The 14,153-nt window shown below is 42.2% G+C and overlaps 2 protein-coding genes across 2 annotated transcripts in view; one reads left to right on the top strand and one right to left on the bottom strand.

Moving 5' to 3' along the window:
* The first annotated feature begins 870 nt into the window (after positions 1-870).
* IMP4 (IMP U3 small nucleolar ribonucleoprotein 4) lies at positions 871-12,760 on the top strand. The gene is made up of 9 exons (XM_070741120.1): positions 871-977; positions 1,690-1,798; positions 2,337-2,420; positions 2,542-2,651; positions 3,759-3,891; positions 5,336-5,490; positions 6,805-6,899; positions 8,734-8,807; positions 12,282-12,760. Exons 1-9 carry the CDS (start codon positions 975-977, stop codon positions 12,392-12,394), a joined length of 876 nt encoding a protein of 291 aa, XP_070597221.1. The 5' UTR covers positions 871-974; the 3' UTR covers positions 12,395-12,760.
* PTPN18 (protein tyrosine phosphatase non-receptor type 18) overlaps positions 12,756-14,153 on the bottom strand; it is a 67,249-nt gene continuing 65,851 nt past the window's right edge. Inside the window, exon 17 of the mRNA XM_070741119.1 lies at positions 12,756-14,099. Within this exon, the coding sequence (XP_070597220.1) occupies positions 14,032-14,099 (68 nt within the window). The 3' untranslated portion in view covers positions 12,756-14,031. The remainder of the gene's footprint in view (positions 14,100-14,153) is intronic.

Below are 14,153 nucleotides of genomic sequence, written 5' to 3'. Positions count from 1 at the left end.
TTCGGATAATAAAGCAGAGTCGCTTCCGGTTGTGAAGTTTTTTCCCTTTATCTCTAAAGTGGCGTTTCTCAATCTCAGCAATTATGTGGGGGCTTCAACTCCCAGAGTTCTTCAACCTGCTCGCTGGGGAACACTTAAAAACAGAATATAACTTCAAGTAAATCAAACTTCTGTGAAATCAAACTGTCCACTTAGGAAGCAACACTGATTGACAATCAATTTCAAAACAAAGTATTCGATGAGAATATTTCATTCATTCAGATCTAGGATGTGTTATTTGAGTGTTCCCTTTTTTATTTTTATTTTTGAGCAGCATATATATATTTGAATAGATAAAGGTGACCATACAGAGATCACCATCACCGTAGACTGGGAAATATATGGGTATCAGATCAGGGATGAAAAAAATCCAGTGGATCAAAATATTTTCTGTACAGTATGCCGTCTCGGGATGGTAAGAATGCTGGCAACGCGGTTCCAGGTTCTCTCCTAGAAGCCCCCAAGGGGATTTTCATGTCTCCTTCAGATTGCGATCTATGGGGGCAGAAGTGTGGGAAAATATACGAAATAGGAAACAGGATCCACTAGATCTTGAATCCCTAGATCTCAATATTTGAATATTCCGTTAGAAAAAGAAAACCTCAGCAATGTTACTCAGTCCTCAACAGTCTATAAAGCTATAAAGGCACTACGAAGCGGTATATAAATGTAAATGCTTTTGCTATTGCTATGCGGAAACATCATCGGCGCGCGCACTTTACTGACGTCATCGTGGAGGTTTCGGGCACGCGTTCTCGTTACGTCACATCCCTTTGCTCTGCCATGTTTGGTGTGGGCGTGAGGCTTCTCTTTGGGTTTTCATTGTCCTCTCTTATAGGCCGTTTCTCCTGACCAATGAGAACCGACGTCAAAGGCGGAAGTGATTGAAAGAAAGTAAATCGTAACGTGGTCGAGTGTAGGAATCTAGGGAGATCATGGTAAGAACTAATGTTTGTGCATCGAGCAGTATTTCCTTTTTGGAAAACTGAGCAGTAATTGGTTTTGCTTTCTGGCTAAGAAAATGGAGATAAGAGTTTCCAGATAGTTCGGTTAAAAATCAATGACTCAGTGAAGCCTCGGGATAGTAGAAATTCCAATCTAGACTATTTCGGAGCAAAAAACATAGATTTTGCATACGCTCTTTAGAAATTACCTATACTGTATTTTCATCAACCTTCTTGGCCTGTTGCTTTCTAGGTATATTGAATTACAACAGCTGGCAATGTGTTAGGTTTTAAAAATTGCTCCATAATTCTTCAAATGCCTACTTAGCAATCCAACTAAATTTGATGGAACTTATTCCCAAGGAAATAGTTGTTGGATTAAGCCCTACTCTCTCTTCAATTGTGGCCTGTCTGAATGCATGTAACAAAAAAACCTGATTTTTTAATAAGGAGTTTAAAAGTGTTCTTTTAAATTGTTTTTAGATATTTTTTTGCTGTAAGTCGCCCAGAGTCCTTCAGGAGTTAAGTGGCATATAAATAAAATGAAATAAATGAACAAACTCAAAAGTTTAAAAATTCTGGATTTTTAACAAATGTTTCAGTACACATTTGTTTTCTCCCATCACTAAGTATATTGAAACTAGAAGAGAAATGGAGGGGAAAAATGGTCTCAATGTATCTAATGGGTGCATTTGTACTTCCTTAGTTGCGTCGGGAGGCTCGTCAGAGGCGGGAGTATCTTTACCGCAAAGCTCAAGAAGAAAAACTCCGGACTCTTCAAGAAAAGAAAGAGAAAATTAAAAAGGCTCTGGATGGTACGCGTTAATGAATTGGAATTGCAATATATAACAACAGGATTATATTTTGCGAGAATGTGAAACTTGAGGGCCAAGTAAGCCCTACTGAATTTAGTGGATTTTATATCTAAGAAAGCATGTATAGTTTGTCCTTACATAATTGAAACAATGTACTTTTTATTCATTTATTACAATTGTTCCCCATGTTTCCTTTCATTTACTCAAAACTTCTCAAAAGTTATCTTCACAAATAACCTTGATAGACTAGGAACCAGGATTGAATGATTCATATATTTGTCTTATTTTTTCTTTTCCTTATTTGTTTTTTACGTTCAGTCTGCTTGAATTACTGTATTTTATATGTTCTTTTACATTATACAATCAGTGATATTATTTATATAATATTTTGTGATTTTTATTTTAAGTGGTGAACCATCTAGAGTTGTTTGAAGTTGGGTGAATTATAATTTTTATAAATGAACCAATAACACACAAAATCATGTGGATTTTTACAATTTTTAAAACAGTTATCTGCATCTGTCCTTTTCCTTTCTAGAGAACTGCCTGATTCCCACAGAACTTCGGAAAGAAGCCCTGGTCCTCCAGAAAGCACTGGAGTTTGATGATGGAGGGGCAGAAGGTGAGTGGATCATTGGAGACAAACCTCTGGGCTACGATACCCAACCTGGAGCCCTCTAAATACTTTCTGGGGAATCTGTCTGTCTCTGGGAAATTTTCTAATTGTGGTATTGGCCTGGCAGGGGTGACAAGTCATGTGGATGATGAATACCGCTGGGCTGGTGTGGAGGATCCCCGTATTATGGTTACCACCTCCCGTGACCCCAGCTCCCGCCTCAAGATGTTTGCCAAAGTAAGTAAACAGTAAATGCTTTGCCCTGTTTAGTTGGAGGCATGGATGTAGAAAGCAAGTTTGTTTGTTTGTTTGTTTTATTATTAGAGTTGGAAGGGACTTTGCACGTCATCTTGTTAGATGACAGTCCAATCTCTTTTGTGTTGTGAACGCCCCAAGTGTTGGGGCGTTCACAACCTCTGCTGGTAGGCTGTTCCACTGGTTGATCACCCTCACCATCAGAAAGTTCTTCCTTATTTCCAGGTTGAATCTCTCCTTGGTCAGTTTCCATCTGTTGTTCCTGGTCTGGCCCACTGTTGCTCTGGAAAATAGTGTGACTCCCTCCTCTCTGTGGAAACCCCTCAAGTACCTGTATACTGCTATCATTTCCTCCCTGGCCTTCCTTTTTGCTAGACTATCCATGCCCAGTTCCAGCAACCTCTCTTCGTATGTCTTGGTTTCCAATCCATTTATCATTTTGGTTGCTCTCTTCTGTACCTTTTCCAGAGTTTCTATGTCCTTTTTGTAGCGAGGTGACCAAAATTGAATGCAGTACTCCAGGTGTGGTCTAACTAGGGCATTATATAGTGGTATTAGATACTTCCCTAGTCTTGGAGTGTATCCCTCTGTTGATGCAGCATGAGATTGTGTTGGCTTTTTTAGCCACCGGCCGCTGCACATTGCTCGCTCATTTTTAGTTGATTATCCACCAGGATTCCGAGATCTGTCTCACAAGTTGATGGGGCAGGCTTGAGGACTTGCAGTCTTTTTGGGACTAGTTCAAATCTGGCTACCATCCGCCTGCCAGAAGGGAAAGCCATGGGCAGTTAGGTGGTCAGAGCAAATGGTTTAACAGAGACTGTGTGCCAGGGGATCACCTTTAAGATCTCAGCTCAAGCGTTCCAGATTAAAAGAAAAATCAGTAGAGTGGATCTAATCTGTGTTTTCATTAATAATAATAATAATAATAATAATAATAATAATAATAATAATAATATTAATTAGATTTGTATGTCACCCCTCTCCGTAGACTTGGAGGCATACACTTAGGTACAGTGACATCTGCTCAGAAATCTGATTGTAAATGTCTGCTTATAATTTCATGTGTTTTTCCCATGTTCTGTTTAGGAAGTGAAGCTAGTTTTCCCTGGGGCTCAGCGAATGAACCGAGGCAGGCATGAAGTAGGCGCTTTGGTCCGTGCCTGCAAAGCCAATGGGGTCACTGACCTGCTGGTGGTGCATGAACATAGAGGGGTGCCAGGTAAGTGATTTGTAAACCCTGCACACTAAATACTTGTGCTTTGAAACCTATTGTTAGGAGAGCATATGTAGTTGAGATTCAGTGGTCATTTTATTTCATTTCTACCAGACTTGAGGAGGGCATTTTGATGGAATCAAACAGAAGGTGCAGCTCTGCTCATTTGGAAATGGGTTGAAAATTGTTGGTTTGATGTCAGATTTATCAGCAGTGGCTCTACTCTTTGGAAGCAATTTAATGCCTTACAGATATTTTATGTTATAGTTCCGTGGTGGCGAACCTTTGACACACGTGCCACAAGTGGCATGTGGAGCCATATCAGTGGGCACACAAACTCAGGTGCGCCATGCTTGTGTGTAGCCACCAGCTGATTTTGGGCCTTTTGGGCCCACTGGGAGTTGGGAAACAGCCTGTTTGCAATCTCTGGAGTGAATAGGGAAGGCCTATTTTTTGCTGTCCCAAAGCTCCAGAGCCCTTTTAGGAGCCTGGAGAGACAAAAACGGCCTTTCCCACTCCCTTGGAGATCCTCCCGAGGCCAGAAATAAGCCCCCAGAGGGCCTCCAGGGGGTGGGGAAAGCCATTTTTGCCCTCCCCAGGCTCCTTGAAAGACTCTGAAGCCTGAGGAGAGCAAAAAACATGCATGCCATTGCGTGCCAAGAGCAGGTGGAATTATAGGTGTGGGCATGCACGCATGTTACCCTCCTGTGCCTCCCCCCCCCTTTTAGGACACAAACCAAAAAAGGTTCGCCATCACTGTTATAGTTCAACAATCCTTTGCTAGCTTGCCTCAAGTTGATAAGAGCTGAAATCCAGTTACTTGACTTGCTTAGTTGATCCTAGGTAGAAGTTAATATTAAGTGGTAAAGTGGTATTAGTGCAGTTCATTTCATTTCTCAGTGTTCAGTTCTCCAAGTATTGGTAGAGTTCATTTATTAGATTTGTTTATTTATTAGATTTGTATGCCGCCCCTCTCTGTGGACTCGGGGCGGCTCACAACACAATAGAACAGTTCATGACAAATCTAATAATTTACAATTTAAGATATTTAAAATAACCCATTATTAAGCAGACATACATACAAACATACCATACATAAATTGTATAGGCCCGGGGGAAGATATCTCAGTTCCCCCATGCCTGACGACAAAGGTGGGTTTTGAGGAGTTTACGAAAGGCAAGGAGAGTTGGGAAGACGTCCATCTGAAGCTTCTGATGATGCTGAGCTAGATAGAGTAGATGAGTCTTCGGAGAGGGGCGGCATACAAATCTAATAAATTGAATTGAATTATGAGCAAAGCTTAACCAGAATTGGTGGGTAAAGCATCGTTCCCACATATCAGGTTGTGTCATAATAACAGTTTCTTTTTTCAGTGATTTCGTCTTCCATTAGTAGCAACTGGGTCTTATTAGTTTCTCTGCTCCTTTTCCCCACTTCTTCATTACTTAGATGGACTCATAGTTAGCCACCTGCCTTTTGGCCCCACTGCCTATTTCACCCTCTGCAACGTGGTCATGCGCCATGATATCCCAGACATTGGCACCATGTCAGAAGCCAACCCTCACCTCATCTTCCACAATTTCACGTCTCGTCTTGGACAGAGGGTAAGACGAAGTGGTAGATCAGATTGTTGTTTCCTCTCTGTTTGACAACTGCTTTATAGACTGAAATTGTAAATCAAAATGGAGAAGATAGCTAGCAGGTCTGCAAACATCTGAGGGATGGCAGGGCAGGAAATCCATTTTGACTTGGCAAGTAAGATCTACTGGCAGAAGTGTATGCCAAAGTGTGCATTGACTACTGATCTGTTTCTGGACACAACTCAAAGTGTTGGTTATGACTTATAAAGCTCTACATGGCATAGGACCAGACTATCTCCGAGACCGCCTTCTGCCGCACGAATCCCAGCGACCGGTTAGGTCCCACAGAGTTGGTCTCCTTAGGGTCCCGTCGACCAAACAATGTCGGTTGGTGGGACTTAGGGGATGAGCCTTCTCTGTGGGGGCCCCGGCCCTCTGGAATCAGCTCCCCCTGGAGATTCGTACTGCCCCCACCCTCCTCGCCTTCCGAAAGAGCTTAAAAATTCATCTTTGCCGCCAGGCTTGGGGTTCCTCAAATCTTCCCCCCGACCAATGAATGTTCTTAGAATGACTGTTGAATGAATGGTATTGATAGTTTTTTAATTAGAATTTTAAAGATTGTTTTTTAATGTATTAATTGGATTGTTATTACTGTTTCCTGTTTTTTTCTGTACATGCTGTGAGCCGCCCCGAGTCCTCGGAGAGGAGCGGCATATTAATCCAATTAAAACTAAAACTAAACTAAATGTGGTTGCTGTTTTCTGGGTTAACAAAATGTATCCTAAACCAGCGGAACACACTACGTCTATTCAATGATGGCGAACCTTTTTTGGTTCACTTGCCAAAAGGGAGGCGAGCGCAGGGGTGGGTTGGGGGGGTCATGTGCATGTGTGCCCCCACTCATAATTCCATGAGCACGTGAGTACAGGAGTATCACTTTAGACTGGATACATTGGTGTTCTTTACCTGGTATTTTGGGCAAGGTAAAGAGTGGGTATCACAAATGTGGTAATCACAGGAGGTTTTTTTCACTTTTTAATGTACCAGAAATCATACAAATAATATTTTAGTTGAGTTGCTAGAGATCATTCTGGCTGGGGATTATGGGAGGTCCATAGTCAAGCACATTCAAAAATTGACATGTGAGTTAAGTCTGATTTAATGGCCTGATCTTGCAATCGTGTTCTGTTACATATTTCTTTAAATCTGATAGGGAAAACTTGACTTTGAGATTAGAGGAACATTTGATACTTCATTCACTCCTATTTCCAACTTTCATCACATATCATCTACTTTCTACCACCAAAGTTCTGACATTTCCCCCTTTCTCCTTCATAGGCCACTAGCATCCTCAAGTACTTGTTTCCAGTACCTAAAGAAGACAGCAAGCGAGTCATCACCTTTGCTAACCAAGATGACTATATCTCCTTCAGGTATGTGTACCTGGTTTGGATTTTGGGTGAGACTGAGCAGAAATGATTATGAGAGTGGAGCCAAGAGAACACAAACTTCACTGGTGCTAGATTCTTTGTTGGTGCCAGTTGTGAAGTTTGTTCACGGACAATGCTCCACGTGGTAATACAACCTTCTGCAATTTGGTCCCTTCTGAATAATAATAATAATAATAATAATAATAATAATAATAATAATAATTATTATTATTATTATTATTATTATTATTTAATATATTGTTGTTGTTGTTGTTGTTGTTGTATGCTGCCCCTCTCCAAAGACTCGGAGCGGCTCACAGCAATCACAACAATATACAAACCCAATATTTAAAAAGAAACAAAACATTTAAAAAACCCATCATTAAAAACCATACAACACAGTCATATGCCATACATAAACTATATGTGCTCAGGGGTATCTCAGTTACCCCATGCCTGACGACAAAGGTGGGTCTTGAGTCACTTATGAAAGGCAAGGAGGGTGGGGGCCGTTCTAATCTCCAGGGGGAGTTGATTCCAGAGAGTCGGGGCCACCACAGAGAAGGCTCTTCCCCTGGAGCCCGGCAGACGACATTGTTTAGTCGACGGGACCTGGAGAAGGCCAACTCTGTGAGACCTTATCGGTCGCTGGGATTCGTGCGGCAGAAGGCGGTTCTGAAGGTATTCTGGTCCGATGCCATGTAGGGCTTTATAGGTCATTACCAACACTTTGAATTGTGACCGGAAACTGATCGGCAGCCAGTGCAAGCTACGGAGTGTTGATGAAACGTCGGCAAATCTAGGGAGCCCCACGATAGCTTGAATAGTTGGATTATAATTGCTATACTTCTTGTAGATTGTGGTAAATGTTGTCCTAACACATGTGAAGGAACTCAGGCTGAAGAAAGATGAGAGAGCATTTTTCAAGCTGCTTTGGAAATAAAATGGATGGGCAGCCATGGAGGACATTCAGGGGCTTATTTGGGGATTTCCTTTAGTTCTGCACTTTATTGATTCTTTCAATATTATTATTATTATTATTATTATTATTATTATTATTATTATTAATTAGATTTGTATGCCGCCCCTCTTCGCAGACTCGGAGGGAAGTCACAGCCCTTTTCTTTAGCTAGTGCTACCTGCTGTCAGTTTGAGATTGCCATTATTTAATAATTGCTGCTAGCTTCCAAACACAATAGGTCATGAGCCTCTGCAGAATTTTCAGTAATCTAGTGGGCAACTTAATCACCCATCCATCCATCATTGAAGTACCCAATGGTGGGCAGGATAAAAGTTTGTATATAAAGAAATATTTATCCCTGGCTTATGTTCCATTTGGGGTATGCTGCAGTTGGGTTCATGCAACATGTATTACCAAAATAAAGTTTCTCTGTTTGATTAACGTAGAGTCAACTAAAGTCAATAAGTTGCGTTGTTAGTGTCACCAAAGAAGATATGAACAGTTAGTGTTAATTGTAGAGGGGATGAATTGAATGTAAATATGCATCCTGTAGCTTCCTCTGCCATGGGGAAAAATGAAGCGATCCCTCAGATGTGGTGCCACTTGGAAAGGCAGACAGCTATCAGTTTGATTTATATTTGATCATCAAATATGAGGAGAGACATTTGCCAATATGGGGTTTGTGTAGATTTTGCTGCTTTGCTTGACATAATGAAGTTTTTGCACTTTATCCATGTTTTAGCAGCTGTGATTTGGGGTTAATGGGCAGAAAAACGTAGGAGTTGGAGGGACCAAAGAGACTGTTGCTTGGGAAGAGGACTGCTCTTAATTCTTCCCAGTGCTTACCCTGTAATTTCCCAATACTCTCTGGGGCAGGCATCATGTTTACAAGAAGACAGACCATCGGAATGTGGAGCTCTCTGAGGTCGGGCCAAGGTTTGAAATGAAATGTAAGTATCGCCATCAAACTATGAACTGTGAAATCAGAAACGTTTGTCTCCATTGTTGACTTGCCAGAACAGTTTTAACTGAATAACTCTTATCTTGGCATTTGCTCTATTTTTATTTACATTATTTATTTATATTCTCTTTCACACACACACACATGGGTTTGGAATCCAGTTAAGTGGTTGGGAAAGATAGAAGTCTGAACATGACAAGTGGTTAGCCAGTGGACTGAATAAATACGTGAAAGACAAATCTGCTAGGAACAGAGGGGCAACTTCAATTTTGTAGCAATATGGTAGTCCTTAGATTTATGTACCGCTTCACAATGCTTTACAACCTTCTCTAAAGTGGTTTATAGAGGCAGCATATTGCCCTCAGCAATCTGGGTCCTCATTTTGCTGTGCTCAAGAAGGATGGAAGGCTAAGTCAATCTTTTGATACTGTATTTGATACTTGGGTACTGTAAGTATTAAAAGCATTGAAGAAGAAAAAGGAGAGGGAGGAGAAGAAGAGGAGGTTTTAGTATAATCTATGCATTGAAACAAGTCCTACTGGGAATTCTAGGTATGGTTCAGCATTGGATGAGAAAAGCTAATCTATAATGTCACTCCATTGCAGGCTTAAATAAAATGGCTTTTTTCTAGGTAAAGTCAATATTAGAAATATCAAGCTTTGAGTATATACAGCGATCCCCCGAGTTTCACGATCTCGATCTTTGCGAAACGCTATATCGCGATTTTCCCACCCGATGATGTCACTCCCTTCCTTTCTCATCTTTCTTTCTCTCTTTCTCTATCTTGCTTCTTCCTCTCTCACACTCTCTTCCTCCCTCTCTCATCTCTTTCTTTCCTTCTCTCTCTTTCTCTATCTCTCCCCCTCTTGCTCTCGAGCGGCGGGCGGCACCCAGGGAAGGTTCCTTCGACCGCCCACCAGCTGATCTGCTCAGCAGCGCAGTAGCAGCGAGGAGCCGAAGATGGGGTTTCCCCTTTGCGTGGGCAACGGGGAAACCCCATCTTCGGCTCCTCGCTGCTACTGCGCTGCCGAGCAGATCAGCTGGTGGGCGGCCGAAGGAACCTTCCCTGGGTCTTCAACTCCCAGAGCGGCGGACAAGCGGCGGACAAGCGGCGGCCGGACAAGAAAAGCGGCGGCCGGACAAGCGGAAAAGCGGCGGCCGGAAAAGCGGCGGCCGGACAAGCGGACAAGCGGCGGACAAGCTGAAAAGCGGCGGACAAGCGGGCAGGCAGGCGGCTCCTCAGCTGCTGGGTCTTCCCAGGTGTGGAAGTAAAAACACCATCTGCGCATGCGCGGCCATGGAAAAAGGGGCGCGCATGCGCAGATGGTGTTTTTACTTCCGCACCACTACATCCAGAAAAATCGATTATCGCGATAATCGAACCCTCGCGATAATCGGGGGATCACTGTATATGAAGAAAGGAAATCCAGATTTTTATCTGATTTACTTTCTGTCTGTCTTTTTTAAAAATATGGCTGACTCCTCAGTAAAAAAAACATCTGTCTCCAGCCCTACTATTTGCAACAAATGACAATTAAAGCAATAAGACACAGTGTACTGTATGCAAATTGCAGTATTATTTTTAGAGTACAGTGGTACCTCAACATACGAGTTTAATTTGTTCCAGACCCGAGCTCGTAAGTTGATCAACTCACATCTCGAACAAATGCCTTTAGACTTTGTTTTTCGAGCTGAGATAACTGGAAGCAAGGAGATTCTTGCGCCACCTAGTGGAAGCTCGGCTCGTATCCCGAATTTGAGCTCGGATGTTGAACAGAAATTTCGCTCGCGTCGCGGCTCGTAACTTGGAATACTCGCATGTGGAGCAGCTCGTATCTAGAGGTACTACTGTACGTTGAATCTCAGTTATTTTCATCACAATTCGGGTCAAGGACTTTAACCTGATTTCCCCTGAGATTGACAATAGTCGTTTTTCAAAAGGATCTCAAGTTCTAGCATTGAGTCAATCTGTTTATTTCCTTTCTAATAAAAAGAGGCAACATTTATGACAATCCTTGCTCTATTGTACTACAGATGACGTAATGGAACAGTTTTCTGCTAATGTTGACCATAAGGCTTCTGGTGACTGGGTTCACCTATTGCAGTAACTCTAATGTGGTTTCCTTAACTTTAGAACAATGTTATGGCTTACTTCATTACTCACCCTTAAACATACTGTTGCTTAATATAATCTGTGAGACTCAAATGCTGGGAATCATTATTGTGGTTTCAGGGTTTGCATTCAGAAATACGAGGCTGGCTGTTTGGAGGTTGTTGTTCTACCTAGAACAAGATCTGATGTGCACCAGCTAGGCCACTTAACTGTGGCCTAAAGAATAGTAGTAGTTTGGTTTCACACATACAGTGGTACCCCTACTTAAGAACTTAATTTGTTCCGTGACCAGGTTCTTAAGTAGAAACATTCTTAAGTAAAAGCAAATTTTCCTATAGGAATCAATGCAAAAGCAAATAATGCGTGCAAACCCATTAGGAAAGAAATAAAAGCTCGGAATTTGGGTGGGAGGAGGAGGAGGAAGAAGAGGAGGAAGAGAGTCGCTGCTGAAGGAAGAAGGTGAGGTGAGGGGAATAAAAAAAATCCAAAACTTTAAGGCTTTTTTTAAAAAAAGGACTCTGAGGTGGTGAGGAGGAGCACGTGCCTCCAATACAACCGGCGCGAGGCTGTCTCCCACACACTGCCTCCCATACACTGGCTGCTGCTGCTGCTACCTGCTGCCTCTTCCTTCCCATGCTGAAGGGCTCCCCTCTCCTCTCGCTCACTCACTTTATAGCCGGCGCCTTTCCTTCACTGTGGTGACTCCTTGGCTGCCCAGAGCAAAGGGAGTGTTTCTTTTCTCTGAGCGCTGGCAGAGGTTTATTCCCTGTCCAAGCGCCCAGAGAAAGGAAAATGCTTCCTTCGCTCTGGACTGCCAAAGCCTCCTTAAGCGTCAGCTGGCAGCCCAGATGGCTGGGATTAAAGGGGAAATTGCAGGAAACTGGTTTGGCGTTCATGCTGCTCTCAAATTTTCTGGGAATTTTTTCCGGGCTTGGGTTCTTAAGTAGAATATGGTTCTTAAGTAGAGGCAAAAAAATCTTGAACACCTGGTTCTTATCGAGAAAAGTTTTTAAGTAGAGGCATTCTTAAGTAGAAGTACCACTGTATTGCAACTCCTTAGCCTCTGGTTGTGTTACACTGACTAGGGTCTCAACATACTAAGCCAAAATTTAACAAACCACATTAAAGTGTAACTGCAGATATGAACTCAGGCACAGCATAAAATGCTCTTGAGTTTTAAGGATTCTTAAGTATTTTAAGTATTTATCTTTCTTTGTCCTCTGCCCTAAAAAGAAATAATTTTCTGTGGACATAGACGTTAGACTGGACTGGAAACAGAATTGTGGGGTTTATTCCCTGAAGCACAGAGCACGACAGGCAGCTCAAACTTTTCTTTCTCTTATATTGCAGTATATATGATCAAACTGGGAACTTTGGAGCAAGAGAACACGGCAGATGTGGAGTGGCGCTGGCATCCTTACACCCACACAGCTAAGAAGAGAAAATTCCTCAGTGTTGAGTAGCAGTGCCTCAAAACTGCCACTTTCTCATCAAAGAAACAGACGGTGTTTTGGTCCTTACATGAACTGGATTCTTCAAGCTTTCTCCCATAAATACAGTTTGGTTTCTTTCTGCCTGTTCTAGGAGTGATCCTCTTTTTGGTTCATGCCCAGAATTAGCAGCAAAGACGGCAGTCAAATAGCAGTTATAGACTCACAATGATGGAGGACACTGTTTAAGGAAATACCTCCATAACTGGCCCCAGCTGTTCCTTCAAATGCTGGCTGGGCAATTCTGGGAGATAAATTCTTAAACTTGCAAAGGTTGAAAAACACTGGCACAGCGCAAAACAACATGGCCGACTTTATAAATAAATGAAACATGAAGAAGGATTGGTGTTTATTTGTTGAACAGCCATCTTAGATACAGAATTTGGGATACAAATTGTCTCTCTCTCTCTCTCTCTTTCTTTCTCTCTTTCTCTCTCTCTCTCTCTCTCTCTCTCTCTCTCTCCCCCCCTCTCCCTCTCTCTCTTTTGTCCTATACTGAAGCATCCTTGACATTTCTTAAATTCAATTAGGGACAGCTAAAAACAAATGGGTATTTGAGTCGCCAGATCAAGATAACTCAAATGGATATAAAATTACTACAATCCTCTACTATTCTAAACATTAATTTAGACAGATTCACTGTAATTTACAATAGCATTACATGACTAGTGCTTTCTCAACCCTCTCAATTGGTCTTTATTACTTCATGCCTGCAATTTTTCTACAACTTCTTCTCTCTTTTTGGTATCTATGGTAGTAATGTTATCTAAACATATAAATAGGAAGATTAAAAAGTGGGACAGGAGACTTTCCTCACCTGCTCTGTTATTTTTTGTGTTGCTAGATGTGTGTTGAGTCCACCCCAAATATTTGGGTTGTAATTCGCTAAACTGTAGTTAACCAACTAATCCACACTGGCCAGGTTTACAACAGACTTAGCCAAAATGCAGCATGATCACTTAACATTATTAGGTTATCAGAGTTACATTGGAAGCTCTGTTGAAGATGAGCATATGGGAGAATGAATTAGTGATTCCTTTCCAAATAGTGCAGTGTATAATGGGTTATACAAAATACATTGCTTCTGAAGATTGAATCAGCCGAACCCATTCTGATCAGTGGTAGGTTGCTGCCAGTTGGGACCAGTTCATCTGAACTGGTGGTGGAAATTGGCCCCTGCTCATCGAACCAGCAGCAATGGCCGACTGGCAATGCCCTTGCACCGGTCCTCCGATCACCACTCCTTGAAAGCAGCTGCTGTGCATGCGCAAAGGCTTCTGTGCATGCGCAGAGGGGCATTCCCCCGACGTGATGCAAAATGCACACTTCCGACGCGGTGCAAACCAGTACGCAAAGTAAATGGAACTTGCCCCGATTCTGATGGAAGAGCTGGTAACATAAAATTCATGTCAAAATAAGTTTTTCTAACTGGAGGATTCAGTCTTAGAAATGTCCTGAGCTTTAGGTGCTCATGTCCTCTTTGTGGTCAGAAAAACCTGCTGTTTTTGCGTAGTTGCTCCTTATGAAGGAGATGAGCATCTAGTATTTATTGCTCCTCTGGCAGAAGCAGCAGCCTCCCCGCTGTTAAAGAGTGTCCTTAGAAGTGCGGCTTATACTCTGCTCCACTCAGCAGGAGGGTCTCTTGGTCCTTTTGGCTTCCCAATCCGGATGTTAAATCCTATGGGGAAATAGGAAAGGTGTTAGCTGAAAGCTTTGGTCGTTTTTTCCCCCA

Source organism: Erythrolamprus reginae, chromosome 2, assembly GCF_031021105.1.
Source record: "Erythrolamprus reginae isolate rEryReg1 chromosome 2, rEryReg1.hap1, whole genome shotgun sequence".
NCBI lineage: Eukaryota > Metazoa > Chordata > Lepidosauria > Squamata > Dipsadidae > Erythrolamprus > Erythrolamprus reginae.
Note: the sequence above shows the minus strand (reverse complement) of the source record. Positions and strands in the feature narration are given on the sequence as shown.

Excerpts from the sequence above, each read along its gene's own strand:
- IMP4 (XM_070741120.1), top strand. Across the intron at positions 2,421-2,541 it reads TGATGATGGAGGGGCAGAAG|GGGTGACAAGTCATGTGGAT; the intron begins GTGAGTGGATCA and ends TTGGCCTGGCAG. Across the intron at positions 8,808-12,281 it reads GCCAAGGTTTGAAATGAAAT|TATATATGATCAAACTGGGA; the intron begins GTAAGTATCGCC and ends CTTATATTGCAG.